At 37.0% G+C, this 21,907-nt stretch overlaps 2 protein-coding genes across 3 annotated transcripts; both read right to left on the bottom strand.

Annotated features, from left to right (window-relative positions):
- Positions 1–5,773: 5,773 nt before the first annotated feature.
- On the bottom strand, positions 5,774–12,016 carry necap2 (NECAP endocytosis associated 2). 2 transcript variants are annotated; one of them, XM_038279923.1, is made up of 8 exons: positions 11,832–12,016; positions 9,953–10,053; positions 8,576–8,680; positions 8,396–8,477; positions 7,271–7,379; positions 7,051–7,195; positions 6,881–6,953; positions 5,774–6,785 (listed from the first exon to the last, which is right to left on the bottom strand). In XM_038279923.1, the coding sequence occupies exons 1-8, from the start codon at positions 11,924–11,926 to the stop codon at positions 6,740–6,742; spliced, it is 756 nt and encodes a 251-aa protein (XP_038135851.1). In that variant the 5' UTR covers positions 11,927–12,016; the 3' UTR covers positions 5,774–6,739. The 2 variants fall into 2 exon arrangements, with proteins under 2 accessions (XP_038135851.1, XP_038135850.1); XM_038279922.1 differs by having other exon boundaries at positions 6,881–6,965; positions 11,832–12,015.
- A 2,623-nt stretch (positions 12,017–14,639) lies between these two features.
- On the bottom strand, positions 14,640–21,646 carry LOC119780039 (SUZ domain-containing protein 1-like). The gene is made up of 4 exons (XM_038279921.1): positions 21,187–21,646; positions 19,247–19,296; positions 18,906–19,175; positions 14,640–16,986 (listed from the first exon to the last, which is right to left on the bottom strand). Exons 1-4 carry the CDS (start codon positions 21,235–21,237, stop codon positions 16,875–16,877), a joined length of 483 nt encoding a protein of 160 aa, XP_038135849.1. The 5' UTR covers positions 21,238–21,646; the 3' UTR covers positions 14,640–16,874.
- Between the last annotated feature and the right edge of the window lie 261 nt (positions 21,647–21,907).

Genomic DNA, 21,907 nt, shown 5'->3' with positions numbered 1-21,907 from the left:
AAGGAGTAAGACAGTAAATTTCTTCCTCCAACCTTTTAGGTGGCAGTAACACATTTAAACTTAGTATGCCGCGACACTGCAGGGAAGACCTTGCAGCTAGCACCCAGATCCATGTATGATAATAGAAGTAAGAACCTTTTTACGCAAAGGTCACAATTCGCATTTGCAATATTGCAAAATTGCATTTGCAATATTGATTGAAAAAAAAAAAATTAAGATTTTTGGCAAAATCGTTCAGCCCTAGATAATACTTTGTAAATTTACCTTTGTGTCATTCATTAAAAGTTTTTGTGGCACTAGTGGGCTTTATTTTGTAGTGTTCAGATAGGAAATATGTGGAGAAAGAAAGAAAGAAGACTTGAAGCAAAGGTTAAACGAGTACTCAAAGCCGAGACAGATCCGTTGAGGACTAGTAAGCCCTTGTAGAACCACCTACTAGCTTTGCACATCCACAGCATAATTTTTTTCTTAATTCGTCTTATAAGCATGCCTTAGCTCCATCAGGTTTTAGATTCCTGCCTTCACTTTCACCAAGACACTTCAGCAAGAATTTAGCTTATAGATGTGATCTGATCTAAGCTTTGGTTGTGTGCTATATAGCATTTTATTAGGTCAGAGGACCCCAAAGCATTTTAAATTACATTCAGTTATTCCCACACTAATAGTGGAAAGCTACATTGTAGCCACAGCTGCCCTGGGGCAGACTGATATAAGCAAGGCAAGGAGGGAAGGTGGGTGAAGTGCCTTCCCCATAGACAGAAACTGGAGGAGTGGGGGAGACCTACTGGTTACAGGATGAACGCCTACCTCTTGAACATCTGTCACACATCAAGGGTGAAACTGTGCCCCATTTTCAAGTCTTTGAATCCGCTAACAGGCTTTTTATTTACAGGATTGCTCAGTATTTAGATCCATCCATCTTCCAATCAGCTCTGACCAGTTTTCCTGGACCTGTAAAATAATTGCATCCCCACCCGATCTTCAAACTGTCTGCATGTATCAAAGAAACGTATGAATGTGTCTGCACCCACACACCTGATCTTCCAGCCAGGTGAAAATCAATTCTTCTTTTGCAAGCAAACTTTATGGTGACAGCTTTTCAAGGTTTTATAACACATATTAAGTTTTCACTGCAGTTTGTAGCACTTTGTGGTACTTATGTAAAGTGCCTTATAAATAACATTCTTCTTATTGTTATTATTATCATCAATGCTATTAAAATTTTGATTTCCGATCTTTCGGTTTTGAGCACTGACTGATGCAATATATCAGCACAAATCATACATTCTTAATTCATAGTACCGGTACTCTAACATAGAAACACAATTAGCAACATATTTAAGAACAAATGACCCATTTGTTATCAACCATTACATGAACTGCAGACTTGGACAGAAGGGGAGTGTTTCTATCAGTACGCTGATATCAGTTTAGATGCTGCCCAATAGGCTTTTTTGGCTGATATCAGACTGGCTTCTGATATGAATATTGGATCGGAACATCCCTTCTTGGTATTATTAAACTTCATGGCTTACAAAGTCATCTTTCTTTTACAGACATTCTCAAACTGCCAGTAAGACACAACATGTGCTCATTTTAAAGAGTGAACAGAACCTGTTTGCACGTCTTTGTGCTCTCTTTATAAATCTGTATAAATCACCCACAACACACCCATTTATTATTCCCCCCCCCCCACGTATTTTAGTGCTTATTCATATTTTTTTAAGATAAGCCCCATAGTGGTTTCAACATAGACTAAAGCCTTGTCTTTTACATCTTTTCTTTTAACCATGGCTTTCTTCCTATCAATATTCCATAAAAGCTCTAATGAATGGTCCAAATCTGACTTTTAAGCCACATGCAATAAAAACGCGTCAAACTTTTCATCATCTTACTTTGACACACCATCCCCCAAGTGACACATGGTGGATGATTTTTATGGGGATGCATTTCTTCAAATGGACAAGGAAGCTTATCATAGTTAAATGGAAGAATTAATGGATGGGGCAAAAACAGGGCATAAACTTACATTAAACCTGTTAGAGGCTGCAATGTCTTGACACTGAGGGTAGTTCACGTTCCAGCAGGACAACACTCCTAAACAAATGTTATCATTTTATATGTTCTCTATTCAATCTGACCGAGAAAATGGAAAGAGGATGTGCAAACATAATAGAAAGCTACCCCAAAAACTCTGTGTTGTCATAATATTATAATCCATAACAAGGTCTTGCTTTATAGATATGACAAAATGTGAAATGTGGTTTTAAAAGTTTATGTTGCTCTTATTAGTTTGGTTAAACCAGTCATTTCACTGCCTCAGAACGGAAAGATGACAAGCATTAAACACAAGGAGAGGTTACCCTGTGATGGTAACAGGACTGTCATAGTTACACACAACAGGGTCAATGTGTTAAAACAAGACACCCCCCACACTGCTTTAACTGCTTACACACTCATCCGTCCTGAAGGTCATATTAGATAGACTTCCATTCAGTTTCTACTCTTTCTACATTCTAACCTTTAATCTTACCTTAAACCTAACCCTTACTGGTACATACCTCCCCCTAACCTAAAGCTAAATCCCATCTTAGTCTTAAACCTAAGCCTAGAACGTGAAGACTAGTAAAAGGTCATCACTTTACTTCAAAGTTCTTTCTTTATAGGTAAAATGCACCAAAAAATTTCTTTGATTCTGTGCAACACACACACACGTACAAACATAATATTTTTAAGTACAACTCTAAAAGATGTTTTCCAAGTGTTTTATAGTAACCAATGCAGTAAACTGATTTGTTGAAATCACTTTTGTACAGGCAAGAAACTTAAACTACTTAAAGTTTGCAAAGTGGGATTGAGACATTGTTGGTGTGATGTGCAAAAGCTGATAAATGGGTCAACAGACACAAAAGAATAAACATGAGTTTCTTTTGGGGGGATTTGTTTATATCAATCTAAGGAACTGCTGGCCAAAAGTTCAATTATTATCTGCTTAAGTCAGCTGCCCCCTGGTGGTCAATTTATCACATTGCAGGTGTGACTTAAATTAAAGCTTTTTGATAAAAGAGGAATATTTATAAATATTTCTAGCTAAAGCCAAACTGCGTATTATTTTTTTGTATTATAAAAAAACAACTTAAAACTAGTAAAGTTGATCTGCTTCCTCTTTATTTCATATGTGTTGCTCCCATAAAAAGGAACCCAACCAGCTTCCTAGTGATTCACCATCAACATCCTCTTTATTTTAAAAGCCAAAAAGCAAACAGAAGCACTAAAAAACACACCCCTACCCACATACGCCCAAGTTTTCAAAAGCATAGAGGAGTTGGAGGCGGAGCGAAGAGGCTGCAACAATCAGAGCCAATCCGGCTTTCTGTTCTTTTTATTAATAAATTATTAATGCATTATTTTTCAGTTATAACGCCTGAAAAACAGACTGTTAAGGCAGCATCGGTATAAATAGATGCATGAAGAAGCATCGCGCATCTTCATCATGTTTTGCAGCAGATCTCCTCCACTTCCCTCTCTGATAAACAGCCTCACCTACTCTGATCAAGCTGCTGCTCTGTCCTCCGTTAGTCTCCTCTGTAGACCATATGTAGAGATAACAGTCCCGATCCAGAGCCGGCAGGAGGAGAGGAGGACCATCCGTTACGCGCTGGAGCTGCTTCTGGTTCCGAAATCCTCTCCATGCTTTTTCCGGGGAGGGACTTCCAGCTCCCCCCGCCTCATGGGCTGCTGCTGGATGCCGCTACATATCTGCAAATCTCTGTAAATGGAGAGGTCCTACTCCTTGTTTTGAACGCTTTCTTAATCAGTTTAAATTGTATTACTCCTCATTGAAAATTTTGAAATCTGTTTCTGCCAAAAATAAAACGTTACTGCCAGTATTTCTACTTTTCTTTTGTTTTGAATCTTGCTTTATTTTTATTTATTGGCCTTATTGTTTATGTATCTGTTGTTTTGTTTTTAGCCCCATGTTTCTGTCTTTTTTTTCTCTACCGACGTTGAAATGTCTGTAACTCAACGAGACTTTAGTACACTATTGGTTTGTTATTTAAATAATAAAAAAAAAACATATGTGCAAATCTTTACCAATATCTTAAAAACACTTATTTGTTATTAAATATCGTTCTTTTAGATGTATTGGTCTATTATGATCCTTTCGGTTAAGTTTCTCGTTGATCTAACTTACTTTTTATTTAGCTGCAGAGGTGGGTACTAATTACTTAAATACATTAACTTGTGTACTTTTATGGGGAAAAATAGATTTTATTTTTATATATTTTTTAGTTTAACTGTACTTTCCACTTCAGTAGAGATATGAAGTGGTAGTGCTATTTAAAGAAAGAAGATTGGGTTATTTCTTGTCCTTGCACTGATTTAGACAAGTACTCCCTCTGAAAAAGAAAATTTACATTGATGTACCAACTACCAGTTTTAGTCTGTGAGGCAGACACCCTGTCTGCTTTTAAGGCTAGGCTTAAAACTTTCCTTTTTGATAAAGCTTATAGTTAGAGTGGCTCAGGTTATCCTGAGCTATCTCTGTTGTTATGCTGCTATAGGACATAGGGACCCCTATTTCATCATTCTGCTTCATTCTGTCTCTATCATCCCACTCTGCACAATCTATTACCGGTAGTTCAATCTCTAACGTTCTGCTCTCTCTGCTTTTTCTCATATTAGCTTCACCTCGTCTGTTCCTGTTTGGCAGTGACACCATCCTGGAGATAAAATATCTGCTGTGCTGCTGCCATCAACACCTTTGTTTATAGATTTTGGTGATCAGCCTATTTTCCAGTGTAGTCCTGTTTCTCTGACTTTGAATGGTTGGATGTACTCTCTTCATCCTCTGACATGGGAGCTGGTTCAGAGCTCGTCTTCCTGGCTGTGTGTTTCCTGTTTTTGTATCTCTGCTTCTGTCTCCTTGTACCCCAGTTGGTCGCTTACACTGAGCCTGGTTCTGCTGGAGCTTTCCTCTCCACTGTCACTACAAGCATGCTTAGTGTGAGGGATTGCATTCGAATCAATGAGTCGATGCAATCAGCTGGGTTAACTCAGATGCTTGTTGCGTTTTCAATACGGTTTCTGGCACACAGCACTACTTACAGTTCTTTTAACAATGGCTTTCCTGTTGCCACTCTACCATGAAGACCACATTAGTCTTGTGAACAGATTCCATCACCTAACCTGTAGATCTCTGCAGTTTATCCAGAGACACCATGTGTAACTTTGAGTTGGTCTTGGTAGGTTTGCAGTTGTACCATCCTCTATTTCCATATACACTAAACAGCGCTCTGCAAGACGTTTAAAGCTAAGAGAATCTTTTTAAAGCTTGCTTTAAAGTTCTCCACAACTTTATCGCTGACCTGTGTGGTTTGTTCCCAGATTTTTCTCCACAAATCAGATAATTGTAATGAGATTAGATTACACACAGTTGGACTCTAGTTAAGACGAATCATCCGGCAACTTCTGAAGGCAAGTGGCTGCAAACAAAACAATAAAAACATTAAACAAATCAGGCAAACCACGCTTTTAGATTTTTATTTGTAAAAAAAAAAAAAGTTTTAAATCATGTACATTTTTTTGTATTTCACTGTAATATACCAGTTTGTTTGGTTCTTCACAGAAGACCCAGATAAAATATGCCAGATTAATGTTTGTGGTTGTAGTTTAGCAAAATGTGAACTTAAACAGGGTGTGATTGCTTTCGCAGGCTACTGTGCATGAAAGGACGGAGAAAAAGAAGAGGAAGAAAGGCCACATTAAGACTGTCTTTTAATAAAAATACCTTCTTATTCCCGTTTTTATTTTGAGACTTTCCCAGCAAACTGAACACACCCTGCAGCTGTAACGATCGTCACACAGAGCTCATCCCTCTAAAAAGGCGCAATACAGCAACCATCAAAAGGACACCGACAAAACAAGTGAAATATACAGTTTATTTACATTTTACACATACTTTAGGTCTATTTCCAGGAAGGCACTTCATACTTGGGAAGAAAGAAAAGAAGATTTGATGTTGGGTAAAAAGGCACATTCCAGAAAGGATAAAGATAAACGAGACATTTGGAAGAAGAAATGAACAAGAAATGACAAAACTAAAAACAAAAACATAGAGAATCACTTCTTACCCCCAAAGATGATTTAAACAAAACAGATTATATTCAACCTAAAGCTGATTATCAAATATTAAGAGATCCTTATGATCTTCTAAAACAAGGAGCAAATAAAAACTATTGAATAAACAAGAACAGAAGCTGTTTTACAGCTGAATGAAAATGGGAAACTTCAACTATCTCCCAATAAACGCTTTGAGATGAATGATGGTTGTGAGGCGAGATCCCTTTGGGAGTGATCGATGAACATAGATGTTTTAAAGACAGGTGGTGAAATCTGACTGTGAGGAGATCATCGGTGAAACGATGACAAAAGGATAAGAAAGCTCCAGGAACAATTCAATAAAGGAAGAGAACAAATACCTTTCACTGTTAGTGTGAGGAGACAAATTTCCCTTGTTTTTAAAAAGTGATCTACTGCATAGCAGAGTAAAGAGGCTGTAAAAATCTCCAACTTTGTTCCTTTAGAGTGTGTTGGTCAGCAGGCTGTCCTGCATCCGAACTGAGAAAGCTCAGCAAGGAAACAGTGAAAACGCCAAAACACCTGCTTCTTTACATCAACAATCGTCCTGTCTGCAGGAATGTAAGGAACCTGAGAGGGGCCTTTTGGTTCTTACAGCTCAACTGAACTGGACCCATCCTGATTTGGAGTCGTCTTTGTTGGAGCTGTGGGGGGGTAGGAGATGAAAGCGATGATGGAAAACAGAAAATGAGATGTGATGGAACAGACGTGATTTAAAAAGAACAAAACAGACACATACTTGGATCCAGCAGATGTGAAATCCCCCCACATATCGGAGCTGGGCTGGGCTGCAGGGACAGGAGAGCCGAGGTCTAACAGAGGAGCTGAACAAGTCAGGAGAAATTCTGTTGACTTCATATACTCTAATGTTTCCGGGATAATGATGCATTTGAAGAATGAGTTGGTTACCAGCGTTGGGCTGTGCAGCCGGAGCAGTCTGCAGCCCTTCAGGTGGTGGCAGGAAACCTCCTGGTTTTCCTCCTGGAGGAGGAGGAAGCAGACCCCCACCCACAGCTCGAGGTTTGGCACCGCCGGCTTCCTTCTTCTTAATGTTCTGAAGAGGAGGTCAGATCAGCTTCAACATCTTAAGATTTTTAATCTGGAGATTCTTGATTATCTGTATTCTCACTCCGATGCTGATCTTGATGGTCTGTCCCTCTTTGAAGCTCAGGTCTAGTTTAGGCGCTGAACTCTGAGAAGCCTCCAGTTTAGCCAGATCCCCTTCCTGTTTGACCCACCTAGAAAGAATCGGTGCCAAAGAAACAATTAAGGCGCTACAGGAGACAACTGAAAAAACATATTTTATGTTTTCAAAGCTTTAGTGATGAAATCAAAAAATATATTTTAACATCTATTTAGCAATACTGCAGAAAGCAAGAATATTCATACATACACACACACACATATTGTTTACACATATTGTCACAGTCTTGGTTCTTTTGAGTATTCAGTTTTACTTTGCTCCATGTTTTCTATTTTTATTGATTCAATTCCTATTTTGTTGTGTTTTCTGGATATATTATAGTTCTTAGGTTTTTATGGGTTGCCCTCTTGTTGCGGTATCCTTTTCCCTAGCTCCTTTCTAGACTGCTCTCTTCACACCTGCTCCCAATCAGCTCGTTAGTCCTCTCTTTGTTCAGTCTCCCATAAATACACTCCTTATGCAGTTCCTTAGTGCTGGTTCCTCATCTTTCCCTGGCTCCTCATGATTGTTTTCACCTGATGTCTCCATGGTTCTGGTTTGTATTACATTTTAAGTTGGATTTTGGATTCCTGCCTCTGTTAACTGTTATCACTAATCAAAACTGCAAGAACTCACCTCTGCCTCCGGGTCCTCAAAACGACAACCTAACCCTGACATACGTGTGTGTGTGTGTGTATATATATATATATATAATTTTCATTTACCCAAAACGTTCACTCATTGAACAACAAAACAATCTAGGAGAAATATCAATTCTGAGAAAATAAAGTTGTTTTTTTCTTTCCCTTCATACTTAGAAAAGAAGGAAATTATTTATGCCCTTCTCCATAATGACTAGAAGACTTTTATTGTTGCTACCACAATCTAATTCTTTTCAACAGAGCTTGAATTTAAAGGTATAGTGGAGGATTTTCATGAATTTTTAAAAAGACTGGAGGCCCTCTTTGCCATTATCCTTTTCTTTAGTTAACTAATTATTATATCCAATTAAACCCAAATCTGACAGGGGTATGAATAAATTTAGGCTTGACTCTGGTAATCTCGCCTTACTTAAAGTGGTCCTGTATAGCCACATTAAAGTCAAACGAGTCTCCACGATCAGCGAATCCCAGACCGATGAAAGCATGACGTCCTTGTGAAAAAAAGAAAAGAGGAAAAAAAATCTATAGCATATATTTCTTTGTATTTTTTCCAAAATCAAAATGAGAATCTAGAGGGAAATGTTCTTACCTGTTCCGTCCTCTATCCGTATTACAAAGTACCTGCTGGAGTCTGTGACTGCCTCCACTGCCGATCCTGGATACTGCTCAACTGGAGCCTGAGCATACAGCTCTCCTGCAGAGAACCAGTCACACCAAACAGCTGTGGGGTTATTTCAGGTTGCAGGGAGTAAACAGATAAAAACGACAGATAAATGCAGTAATGTATGAACATGCCTCTGAAAACAGAAAGTAAAGCTGCTTTGAAAAACACTGATGTGGACTGTTACCTAATTACAGCACGTCATGCCACCTTCCACTGCTATTACAGCGAGGTACATCATTTGTGGTTTGTTTCAGATGTGTGTCAGACCAGATACAAATCTAGCTACAGATTCTCAACAAGATCTAGACCAGGACTTTGACCTGGCCATTTTAACATGGATAACGAATACACTGTGATCTGAACCATTTCAGGAGTGCATGTTTAGACACATTATGCATGTCTCATATTTTTGGCAGCCTCTAACAGGATTTCTTTGCCGACAGTCTTTTTAGCCCCATCCCTTTAAGTCTGGGCAGCTTTCCTGTCTATGTCAGAGAAAATCTTCCACACTACAGTGTTTTACATGACATCAACAGGTTTGAATACCTTTTAATTGTAATTAATCGATTATTGAAATAATCGTCAACTAATTCGGTCACTGATTAATCGTTAACTAGAGTATAGAGACTGCAAAACGTGTCTTTAACTAATAGAGCAACCAAATCAGAGCAGTAATTATACCAAAATTGTAAAAAAAAAAATATATAAACATTTTGCATCCCAGTTTACTAATGATTTTGTTTGTCAATATGCTCCATCTAGAACTCCTCAAGTGGAAAAGTTTTAGTTTCACCTGGTTTAATTTGTAGATAATCTTCTTTAAAGAATCTTTGGTTATCAGATAATTAATCAAAAAAAGATTAACAGATAATTCGATTTGCAAAATAATTGTTAGTTGCAGCCCTAATATCTTTTATCAAAGTCCTCTGTATGGATCTCAGTGACCGACTCTGTCTTAATTCACATATTTATAAGACAGTTACTCCTGCATCCAGATACTAACGTGGCATAAACCTAGCCTTCTTATCTGCAGCTCAACTGAAATATTCTAGTCAGTGCGTTGGTAAAGTTTTTCCTGTCTGGGATTTATTTTCAGATGCATTCGGACTGACTGAGTCCGTGTCTTACATTCTTGTTGAAATCACAGCTTTATTTTGATGGGAAATTAATCTAAAATTTGCAAGATTAGGAAAAAGAGAAATTTTCAACACCCTAAATCAATCATGACTGGTCTATTGTAAAAATAAAGCAAAGATGTAGGTCCTTTCTAATGAGGTGCCATCATTTAAAAAGAGTTTTTACCCGTGTTTCTGTCCTCCAACTTGATAAAGGCCTTCTTGCCTTTAGCTGTGATTTTCAGCCTTCCGCTCCATGCTGGCTCATCCAGCTTCCAGTCAGCAGCACTGAAATTAACAGCAAAGAAACAAAAAAACAGGAAGAACAAAGGAAAGTGGTTTGTGTGATCCTTATTTATCCAGAACATGTGACTCAGCGTCTGTTTCAGTTTACTTGTTCACATCAGAAGGAAGTGAAATCCTGTAAGAAGGGTTAAGTTAAAAGAGAACGGTACTATTTTTAACAGTTAGAGAATGGATTATATATGATATATTCATAACAGCCACATCACATATCAATCTATTGGTTCATTTAAAAGCACCTCCGTGGCTGATAATGACTGCAGCAAATTGCCTGTAGGTCCTTATCTAACACTGCATACTATAAATGCCTCTCAAATGAAGTCATTAAAGTTTTACAATGGATCAGAGCTTTAACATCACTATGGCTATGTATGAATGTAAACCATTCCATTCAAATTCAACACAGGTCTCTGGATGCCTCTGTCAGGTTTCACTATCCTGGTTTTGGCTGTAAAGTTCTTCACGTCAAACCTGACCAGCTTTCCTGACCCTGTCAAAAACACCACAGCCTTTAGCATGAAGCTGCCACTGCCATGAAACACATTAGAAAGGGAATGCATGTACTGATATGTGTGATGAGCTTTCCATCACACATAGGATCTCAACTCAAGAGAAAAAACATGTCTCAGTAGTTGTGCCATAATCTCCACAACTTTAATCTGTGATTAACACCTTTTGTTTACTAATATTCTGTAAGAAACTGTTAGAATCTTAACTGGACATAAATATTAAAGTAAAAATGCTGTATATAAATTGATAAAACAATTAAAATTTTCTTTTTTTCATGAAACAAAATGATAACCACATCATCATTCCTTTGACTCCAAAACTACAAGCCGATTTGACTCAAACAAATTGAGTGCTTTTAAAAAGAGCTGTATTTTAATAAATTAACAAAAGTTATGACTGATTGACTTTGTTGATCTCACAGGGGAGAAATGTACTTGTTAAATCAGCTCAAATAGTAAAAAAAAAAATAGAAGAAGGTGCCAAAGGAAGAAAAAAGGAGCACGGGATATATACATTTCATCCACATATGACAGCTTTTTTGTTTTTATAGCAGGATTTTTATACAGGGTTATTGCACAGGGTGTTTACATGGGTGTGTATATATATATATATATATATATATATATATATATATATATATATATATATATATATATATATATATAGTTACTGCACTGTATTATTCTTTGGTGCTTTAAATAAAGCTAATGACATTCTTTAGTCCTAAGAGAAAGAAAAAAATACAATGAAAGTAAAAGTTAAGTTTATAACAATGTTTTATCCAAACTTTAGATGTAGTTATCAGTAAATGAGCCAAGTTAGTTTAAAGGAAAGCTCAGTTTTAAAGAAAAACACCTGAATAAACAACTTCCGCTGAAACAGAACCAAAGAAAAAAATATAATGCATTTTCGAAGTTAAAAAGTAAAGAGTAACTACTGTAAAAAAAAAAAAAAAAAAAAAAAAAAAAAAAAAGGCTAAGGATGTTGGTGTCACATTTCCGTAAACTACCGTTTTTAACTTTACTCTCCATTTGGCGGCTGGTTTAGCGGAAACGTCCAAATATTTTTAATTCTCTTTATAAATTATAAACATAAACTAACAACGAATACAGCTAGCACGTATCATGTTTAAAGTAAATCTAGAGAACAGAAAAAAAACATACTTCTGAATTGTGCTGACAGCTCAGTTGTCCGATAATGGAAACATGAATAATAGATTAGCTTGCTGAGCAGCAATTTCGACACTTTCTTACCGATATCCACGGTTGGAAGCCCGCGGTGGGATTCGGTAAACATGGACCTCCGGCTTCACGCATAGCATCGACTCATAAGTGTTGTCCTCTGCCATTTTGTAAAGTTTCACTAAACCAAAAGACAACTTCCGACTTTCAATGGACGAACAACACCTCACTCTGCCGCTGATAGTCGGCTGACTCGGAGCTGTATCCAAACACCGCCCCCTTCTGGTCAGGAGTGGAGGGGCAGAAGGGGGAGGAGCTGTATCCAAACACCGCCCCCTGGTGGTCGGGAGTGAAAGAGCAGGGACAGGAGCAAATAGTGGCTGAGGTAACTTGGAAAACAGCCATACCTATTCAAGGTAAAACATCCACTAGTTAAATATGGTTCATTCTATTAGAAATAGTTCATACATTATTCAGAATAAAAAATAGGGGTTTGATTGTTTTGCAAAGAAGGCAATTCAAAATCCTATTAGTTTTACAGTTAAAACAAGTAAATCAGAGGGAAAGAGTATTATTAAAGAAAAACTGATGGGTAAATGGCAAAAAAGGTGGGATGAAGAAAAAACAGGAAGATGGTTTTATAAAATTCAGAGGATAGTAGGAAAAAGAAGAAATGGAAGAGGAAACAGAAATGAGGAGAGAATGATAAGGTTAAGATTTGGGCATAAAGGACTTAAACACTTTTTAAAATTCAAAAACATACTACTGGCAAATATGATTACTGTGGAAAATATGAAACAATAGAACATGTTATACTGGAATGTCATAAATTAGAAAGCGAGAGAAGATATATGAGGAGAAAGTTTAAAAGGAAAGGAAAAGATTAATTTATTTGATATTTTGAGGAAGAATTTGGGGAGTAAACAAATAAAAATAATTATTTGACTTTTAAAGAAAACTAAATTTTCTCATAGAATTTGATTATAGAGAGGGTAATTGTGCGTATGATATAGATAGAATACAAAGTTATGTATAAGTGTGTATTTTTTTTTTCCCTTAGAAATTACATTTATGTTTATCATGTAGATAGTCCATCACGAACCACACTCACATACTCCATTTTTGCCAACCACCAATAAATCCAAGAGGAAGAAGAAGTTAAATTCCACCTAACATTTTTTTTCATTGTAAATTGATTGAATGTTTTTAAATGGCAGAAATGCTTCAGATTACACCTGATTTATAAATGTCACTTCTTATAATTCAGGTTGATCGATCAATCAGAGTAAGTCTGAGACTGCAGTAGTCATTCAAAGTAGGACTTAAAAGTGCCCATTAAAGTGGGGCCTGGATTATTGGATAAACAGTAATTGGTCTGCTTGTTTGTTTTGTCATCTCCGACTGTTGTGGGATTTCTGTTTTTGTGCTCGTACTGCAAAAAGCCTTTTGATGATGGTTTGGAAAACCTGTAGCTCTACCATAAGCTCATAATAGTAGACACCCAGACAGACACCTGGCCTTTTGCAGACATGTCACACTCGAACCCAACAGACCTTTATTGTGAAATTACATGGAGCTGAAAAATATTTTCAGCTCACAGAGGCTTATCTTAGCCATCTATTAAACAACGAGACATTTCTCTCTTTTTGATCCTCTGATGAAATCATGGGTCCCTTAAAACCAAGGATAGATGCTTTCAATGGTGTTTTATTCTCAGTATTTATAAAGCTCCAGTCAGCTTTGTTTCCTCTTGCCAGTAAGCACCTTCCGCATTGAACCAGAACCCAGCATTTGCATTGACACTATTTTTTATAAGTTCCAAGAACAGGAACAACTGCAGTCCAGTGTCTTTGTCAGTGGTAACCAGCAGGCGCCTCAGTCAGTACAAAACCTTCAGGTTTGGTCACACAGATGTGATGACATCCCCCATCCCTGAGAGAACTGGACATTCAGAACCACATATCCAACCATCTAGACTGGTTGATTGCGAAAAGCCACAAGGCAGAGGCTAAGTACAGCTGATCTAAAAGATCTTCCTCCCTTTAAAATCTCCTTTTTATGAAACAGGTTCAAAACCCTTCAGCTCACTTTTCTGAGAAAAAAAAAAAGTTAAATATCTAACCAACTACAGATACTATTTAACATTACTTCATGCCAGAATTTCTTCTTTATTTTACATTCTTGTCTTAATTGGTGAAATGTATTGATTGTATGACTAACATTATTTATATATGTGACAAATTCCAATGTAATCCTGCAGTTTCTATTCCCTATATGCTTATATAAGCAAAAAAAAAAAAAAAAAAAACAATAATCAAAATCTATTAAATATGAGTCCACCATTAGCAGGTTTTTACCTCCATACAGTGAAACTACCAATAAAAAGTTATGAAATTACCCGAAACATCTCTAAGATGTACCCATCATGAAGGAATTCTCAGCCTGTGGCATACATTATTTACATTGAATAATGTAAATAATGTAGATGATCTTGGCTGCCTAGTTCAATATCAAACTGCATTTGCATCTTCATTCTTTCCGACTTTAATATATCATTTAAAAATCTAACTTTTTTCATTGCATGGCATCATGAAGAGATGTTGATAAAATTTTAATAAAAAAAATAGATGCTGTCCTGTTGGCGAGTAGTGATTGTTACCTCCAGCAACCATATTAAAACCAATTTGATATTTTAGTGGAATTTTCTTCCCTACATAAAGGTTGCTGGTATATTTTTGGATTAATGTTCAAATGGAGGGAGACACTGAACTCTGACATAAACAATCTATCAGCAAACCCGAGGTGAATACATCAGAGTGTATACATATAAAATTGCTAATGATCACTTTACACAGAAAATAAATAAAATACCCAAGAATGTATCTTTAAATGTTTATTAAAGGGTTTTTGAATTTCATTACGATTCAAGTTTTAAAACGATGACATCAAATGGGCTTCAAACTAGATGACTGTCTTTGAACATCTACAATAAAGCATAATTGGTTGATCAATAATGCAAAATTGGTGTCAGTTTGAATTCATCACAAAGACAGACTGATAACATACACCTTTGTTAGAGTATGATCTGATCCAAAACCCAACAGAAGGGTTTATCTTGGATGCTTAAAGTGATAGGTCCCAATTCTAGTTGCTTGCAGCAGAGTAAATAAACTCAAAGCTTTATTAAGACCTGAACCTTAAATGCAGCACCTTTAGACAGCGGGGTGGATAAAGTGCAGCCAAATTCCAGAAAAGAGGGGCATCACATCAATACGTCTAAAAGTGTATTTAGGGTATCTGTTCGGCAAGAAAAACGTCACTGAGTGCAGAGAGGAATTTTCTAAAAAGTAAAAACTCCAGTAGTGGGCAGATGGCAAAATGTATCACAAGCACTAAAACCGCTTCAAAGTTAAGCCAAAATAGCCAGTAGTGAGTGAATGTGGTCAGGCAGGGTAAAGTTAAGGCATAAAGTCCTTTTCTAAAAAATCCAGATCTGTTTGTCCCTTGGTCAGTCACTGCCCCTTTACTTTAAATATCGTGTATCATTTATTTTTGTTTGCATAAATAATTTGATACACAGAAAACGTTAAAATCTTAAATATTTTTTTAATCCTTTGTATTAAACATTGCTTCTGCTAATTATGGTGCTAATCAATATTCAGGCTGATTCCAATGAAATTAGATTAGGAACTATTCTCTTGCAGTCACATATTGAAGTACTTATTAAGCATAATTTAAGAGGAACTTCATGTAGTTTTCAAAGTGCATACTTCCCTGGTGGATAATGCATGATGGGTAAGAAGTGTCTCCATTGGGCCAAACTGCCAAGGAGCAACAGGACCAGTCCCAATTCAAACCTACTTGGACTTTTTGATACCAGCTGTCAGTACTTGCAACCTCTTTATTTTAATCATATTTTTTACTTATCTTTGAAAGCAAGTTAATATGATAAAACTCTTATGTATGAAAAAAAAAAAAAAAAAAACTAGCCCGGAAGACATCTGTCAAAACCAGGAAGATAAATTTGGCTTCGTTCCACAGAGAGCAGAATAAAAGGTACGATCTATGATATTTGACAAATTTCAACATGGCATCCCTCTGGGCTTAATGCTGCCATTTATGGATCATCTTCACAGTCAGACATTGTGCTTCAGCTCCAACACTTTCTGCTGATGAGACACATGAGACAAAAACTCTTGATTCCTAAATTAGCTTCTGCAAAACCGATCAAATTAACCACATCCAAAATATATTTCTATTGCAAACCTATTTTCTAAACAGCCTACAAATCTCCTGATTTAAAAAAAAATGTCACAAAACATGTAGAAACAATGTTTAAAACAGAACTCACAAACAAAAACCAGGAAGTGATTTCATTGTTATTGCTTGTAGAAACAGATCAGGTGACTCTTGTCGTTCAGATCACCGTTTCGGGCCAGAGGTTTGCCTTCCTATTGGACCAACCCACGCACTGTGCAAAGTTTTGCTCTGACCCACTGTCTGCAGCGCTAAGACACATTTTTGGGCACTGTGAGCTTTCACTGAATAGGTCCGAGCTGCACAACCTTCTTCCACCTTGCCCTCAATCAGCTTAACTGTCAGTTCTTGGCACTGTGTACTTTATATATTTCCTCTCAGCTCTTCTAGGCCTCCTCCTGTCCCATACCCAGCATTGACCCGTTTTTTACCTGGGAGAAAATTACTCATCTGCTTGCATACCTTGCACCCCCCACCCCCCAGATCAACCAACCAGTTCTCCTTATTCTCCCTGAAGTGACAAACACTTCCCAGATTTAAAACCGGACAGCCCAGAGTATCACAGTGTGTTGGGGTGTGTGATTAAAGCCTGTTCCAAATGAGGAACAAAGGGCTTTAACATCCTTGACCTCTGCCAGTCACCTTGCCAGGTCCACAGAGGGAAAGGACAAGGCAAAAGGCAAAGATCAAATCAAAGTGTGCAGAGAAGAGATGGTGGACAAGTAGATTTAACTCCTAATTTTAGTCAAATTGAATGTCATCTCAACACTCTGCTCTTAAGAAGTCACGCAGAACACCCCGTCATTTCGCCCAAACTCTCCAAGAAGCAGCGGTTTCCTTGCAGCAGGTAGCTTCAGTTTATCTGCAGAGCCGGAAGCCGGAGGTGCCATCGGGACCAGTGGGCTGACGGATCACCTGATTGTTTGGGCGAACTGCTTCTAATGGTTGCTGCACATTCATACGTGGCGCCCTGTTGACATGACAAGAAAGACACTTAGTGGTTCTTTAGCAATTCAACTATTTAACTCTACCAATGCATCAAACGGAGAAAGTCTTGAAATCATTTCACAGAGTGATATATTTCAATCAAATCAGTTTCTTCTGATATTTGTGGTACAGGTAATAAAAATCTAAAATTCTGTTTTTCATGTTGCATAACATTGATTAAAAAAGATATTTTAAAGCATAAACAACGCTGACTTCAAAGATACTCAAATTCTCAACATGCAGTGTAAGGTCACAATTGTTCCCTGCTGTAGAAGCTGGAGCTTCTAGGTGTACTGTAACTAAGATTATTATTGGAAAGTTGAGTGGAAGAAAAACAATTCAAGAGGATACCATTGCCATAACCCTGAAAGGACTGGGAGAAATTAAGAACATTAACAACTCGTGTCAGAGCCTCCTTTCACAGGCTAATAGTACCACACGACGTGTTAAATTCTGAACTATAGAGATGGGAAGCATCTCATGTGGGCAAAAAATCCTCCATTCAAGAAAAAAATTTAAATTGGCATTTAACTTGAAAGTCAGAGTGCAAGATTCTGGAGGAAGTTTCTCAACCATGGTGTTACTGAGATTGAATGGCCAGAAAACTTCCCTGTCCTGAACCCTATATGTAAGAGAAATAGGTGAGAAAGGAGGGCAAACAATAGCTAACCATCAAACTGCACAAAATGTAATTTCAAAAATTGATTTGCTAAATGGACACACTGCAATTACGAAATTGAAACTCGTTTTCTCTGAGGTTTCTATTATTCAATGAGGTGGTTTTTCACTCGTACCAAAATTGTTATATTTTTTTATAACTGTGATGGAAACGCCTTTCCCCTTCAAACAAGTCATGTGATCTGCAACTGGACTTTTTTGCCTTGTAAAACAACTAAAGGCTGATTTATACTCACAAACCAGGTCGTCTGCGTGTGTCACGGTTAACACAGATATGCAGACAGTGCCGCAGACAGGAGGCCACCGATTGGTCAAATCTACATCCGCTCTACACTATGGGTATTTCCTGTTTGGTACCGTACCAGCTTGTTTTGTTTTTATGACCGCAATTGTGGAAAACGATTCGTGAAGATGGACCAGCTAGAAGAGCGAGGTGTGTGAGAACGCTGGGACCCTTTTTCCACATGGATTCCCGCTTTTTTCACCCTCATGTCCCTCATTGTTGCACAAACTTGCCCCTTGCGTTTTTCCACTTCCTTACTGCCTCGGCCATATCTAGACCCACATTCAGTTTGTGATTGTCCCTCTTGCGTTGTGGAATAACATAGCGCGGACCATGCTTCAAAATTGGGCATAAATCAAAAATATCTGCGGCAAGCTCACTGCGACACACGGCTGCGGGAGTATAACCCGCCCTTCAGACAACCAGAAGTAGTTGGAGGATCAGAGCTGATATGTTTTTAAGAATTATCGCGCAAACAAAGGTATTAACAAGTTATTTTAATTGTATTTGTTATCTATTGGAAATATTGCAATCATGAAACTTTGCAATTCTGAAATCAGCAGAATATCGACACCAATTTCACGCACATTTGTAATGAAAATGCAGCTGATGTAGACAGACTGCAGGCAGTAAAGAGAGCATCCCAGGCTTCCAATACCTTTCATTAATGTAAAGGTAGAGCTGACCAAACACTTATCAGTAGTTCAAAATGTGTTATATTAGAAAAAAAAGCGTAATCGATCAAAACAAATTCATTTTCAGTCAAACATATATTGAGATTTTCATTAGTTCTAATGCAAACACACAAAAGTATTAAAAGTGTGAGATATATCACTCTGTGTCAGAAAATACATAAATGAGCTTCTATTTATTTTTGTTAATTCAGTTTCTAAATCTTGAAATGTAAACATATGTTTACAGCTACAAATATAATGTAATACCGGTCCTGGCTTGGATTGTCCTGAGGCGTTTCCTCTGAGGAAGCACTACCCAAAATTCTCCTCCGGGCCTCTGCATACTCTGCCTCCCGTTGCGCCAAAGACTTCATCTGCTGTGAGGGACGAGATGAGGATGTAGAGTTCCCCGTGCTCCCATTATTGGAAGGACGCTTTAAAATTCGAATCTGAGGTGGAGGAGCCGCAGGCAAGGAGTCATCTTGGACTACAATTGCTGTTCTCACAGGGGAGCTAGCAGACTTTAAATTGGTCTTCCTGAAAAAATAAAGCCATGTCAGCGTTTTTGTGTTCTTTAATTTTGCCACTTCATGGAGATGGTCACTTACTTTGCTTCCTGATTTATCTTTAGTTTTGCCTCAAGTCTTCTCTCAATTTCCTAATGAGAAATAAAAATCAGTTAGTGATCATGCAAATGATCCAAATACCTAAATGATCAAAGAAATATGACAACATAAGTCAGGAGATCATACCATTTATATTTTTTTTAACTTGAGATGCACCGATCTGATACCTCAGACATCAGCTTCGATATTAACTTATTAGATGGACTGATGATTGACACCAAACAGGCATTCTTATCCAGTCATTTAATTTTTTATTGATATCACACACAATACAGCTATAGAGATCTAGTCAGTTCTATTTTTGTGAGGCAGAGAACACACCGCAGCTAGTGATGATTGTTATCCATGTTCATTTCTTACTTTTTTTTAAATTATGTTTATGTTACGCCGGATAACTTTATACACATGGTCAGGTATATGGTTTATTCATCGACCAGTATCAACAGATACGCTCAGCTCAGATATTGGATTGGTTTGGATTAGGGCTGCAGCTAACAATTATTTTGCAAATCGATCAATCTTTCAATTATTTTTTCGATTAATTGATAACTAATCGGATAGGCAAAAGGTTCCTTAAAGGAAGATTTTGTACAGAATTAAACCAAATTAAACTAAAACTTTCCCACTGATGAGTTCTGGATAGAGCATATTGAGAGGTGAAAAAGTTTTTCTTTTTTTTTTATCCTACAAAAATATTTATACATTGCAAAATATTTATACATTTTTCACAATCTTTGTATAATTACTGCTCAAATTGGGTAGCTCTGTCACCTAAAGGCATGTTTTAGAGTCTCTACACTCCAGATAACGATTAATCAATAACTGAATTAGTTGACAATTATTTGAATAATTGGTTAATCACACAATAAAATCTGTTCCAATATTGTTCCAAGTATAGAACATGGTTTGCAAAGGGGTAATACATTTTTTTTTAAAAATGCAATCCAGAAATAGAATGTTGATAATATAAAGGATATAAGAGTAACTCAAGTTTTCTCAGATGTAAATTATTTTTGAATTATTTAAAAAAAAAAAATTCCAAGTTTTCTAATTTTCTGTTTTTACAGACTTTAATTTTTCAAATTTATTAAAATTTTATCAATGTTTCTGTTTTTCAGATTAAGTATTACGTATAAGCGTTTGCACTGAAATTAAAGAAGAAAATGTGATAGTGTAACATGCAATTCATAAATATCAATCTGAAAGACAGAAATTTAAAATATAAAACGTTAACATTTTTTATTTAAAAAATAGAATATGGAAAAAATGTAATTAAAGAAGAAAACAAGTTATTCTAAAAAAAAATAATATATATATATATATATATATATATATATATATATATACACACACACATATGTTTTAAGATTCGTCTTGCATTTTTGCGAGTTTCTATTGAATTTTTTACTTTTCCTCTAAAGTTCCATATAAACAAGTTTTTTTGCGATCAGCAACGGAACAAAATTCAGTGCACACCATTTGGGGATAGTGTGGGGATATAAACCGTATTTAAAGTCTCCAACATTTCTATGTTTGTAAAAATGAAACCATAAATAAAGCATTATGATCGACTCCAATGTTAGTTTCACTTCCTGTTATTTCCACAATGTATGGATGTAACAATTTTGCTAAAATTTGGTTTTTCATATATTGGGTTCCCCACTTGCACAGTGATATAATGTTGAAAAATGTCCCATCTATAAAAAAAATATATGTATATACACAACGTTGGAAACACTCTTTCAATTATGAGGATTTCACTTAGGAGAATGTAAACCATGACCCCAAACCATAGATAAATAAGGCCAGAAGGGGCGATTATTAATCCAAAAAAATTTAATAAAGTCCACTCATTTCTGCCAGGTGATTACTTGATGGTAAAAGTAATATTAGCATTTTCCAGTGTAAACTGTCCAACTCACCCCACTCTCCGCTGCTTCTTCCCAGCTCTCAGCTACCTCCTCATCCTCCATGTTTAACTTGAGTCTCGCAGGATGTCCCTTCACTCCTCCAGCAAACTATATCCAGTCCCAGCTGGGGGCATGAGACTGTGTGAGCAAGGACAGGCAAGACCTGCCGAGGACTCGGGTTTCACTTGGTTTTGTGGTCTGATGTAAGCTAAAGGAGCAAATTCGTAAACCTTTATTTGGCCGCGTGTTAGCCTGTTAGCTTGACGCTCGAAAGAAATAACAATGTTGGCCCCACTTCCGGTCACTTTTAATTCCGCTTCTAGGGCCTTTAAACGTAGACGAATCACTTTAACATTAAAGTAAAAACGTGAAAAATTCACTAAACGGCCTTGGGGTCCAGTCGGATGAGATCCACTGCTAAGCTAATCTAACCGTTTAGACTGGGGAGCGGAAGTGACGTCGTAACGTCAGTCCGACACGTAAGAGAGGACTGTGGGTGGAGCAGGAACAGCCTCATTAAATCCTAATAGGTACTTTCCTTGGAATAACGATAAAGATATATGTTATAAGAAAAAAATCTCTGTTTTTCTGGAATGAAAAAATCAACCTCTTTAATTATCAAGAATTTTTATGCCATTTTAAGATTTCTAAACAGTTTTTGATGCTTATCCACAAGTTGTTATAATGTTATTTAACACTAGAAGTCCCAGAGAATTTCAGTTTTCCTGCAAGC

Source organism: Cyprinodon tularosa, unplaced genomic scaffold (assembly GCF_016077235.1).
Source record: "Cyprinodon tularosa strain WSP-4 unplaced genomic scaffold, ASM1607723v1 ctg154, whole genome shotgun sequence".
NCBI classification, from domain to species: Eukaryota; Metazoa; Chordata; class Actinopteri; order Cyprinodontiformes; family Cyprinodontidae; genus Cyprinodon; species Cyprinodon tularosa.
Note: the sequence above shows the minus strand (reverse complement) of the source record. Positions and strands in the feature narration are given on the sequence as shown.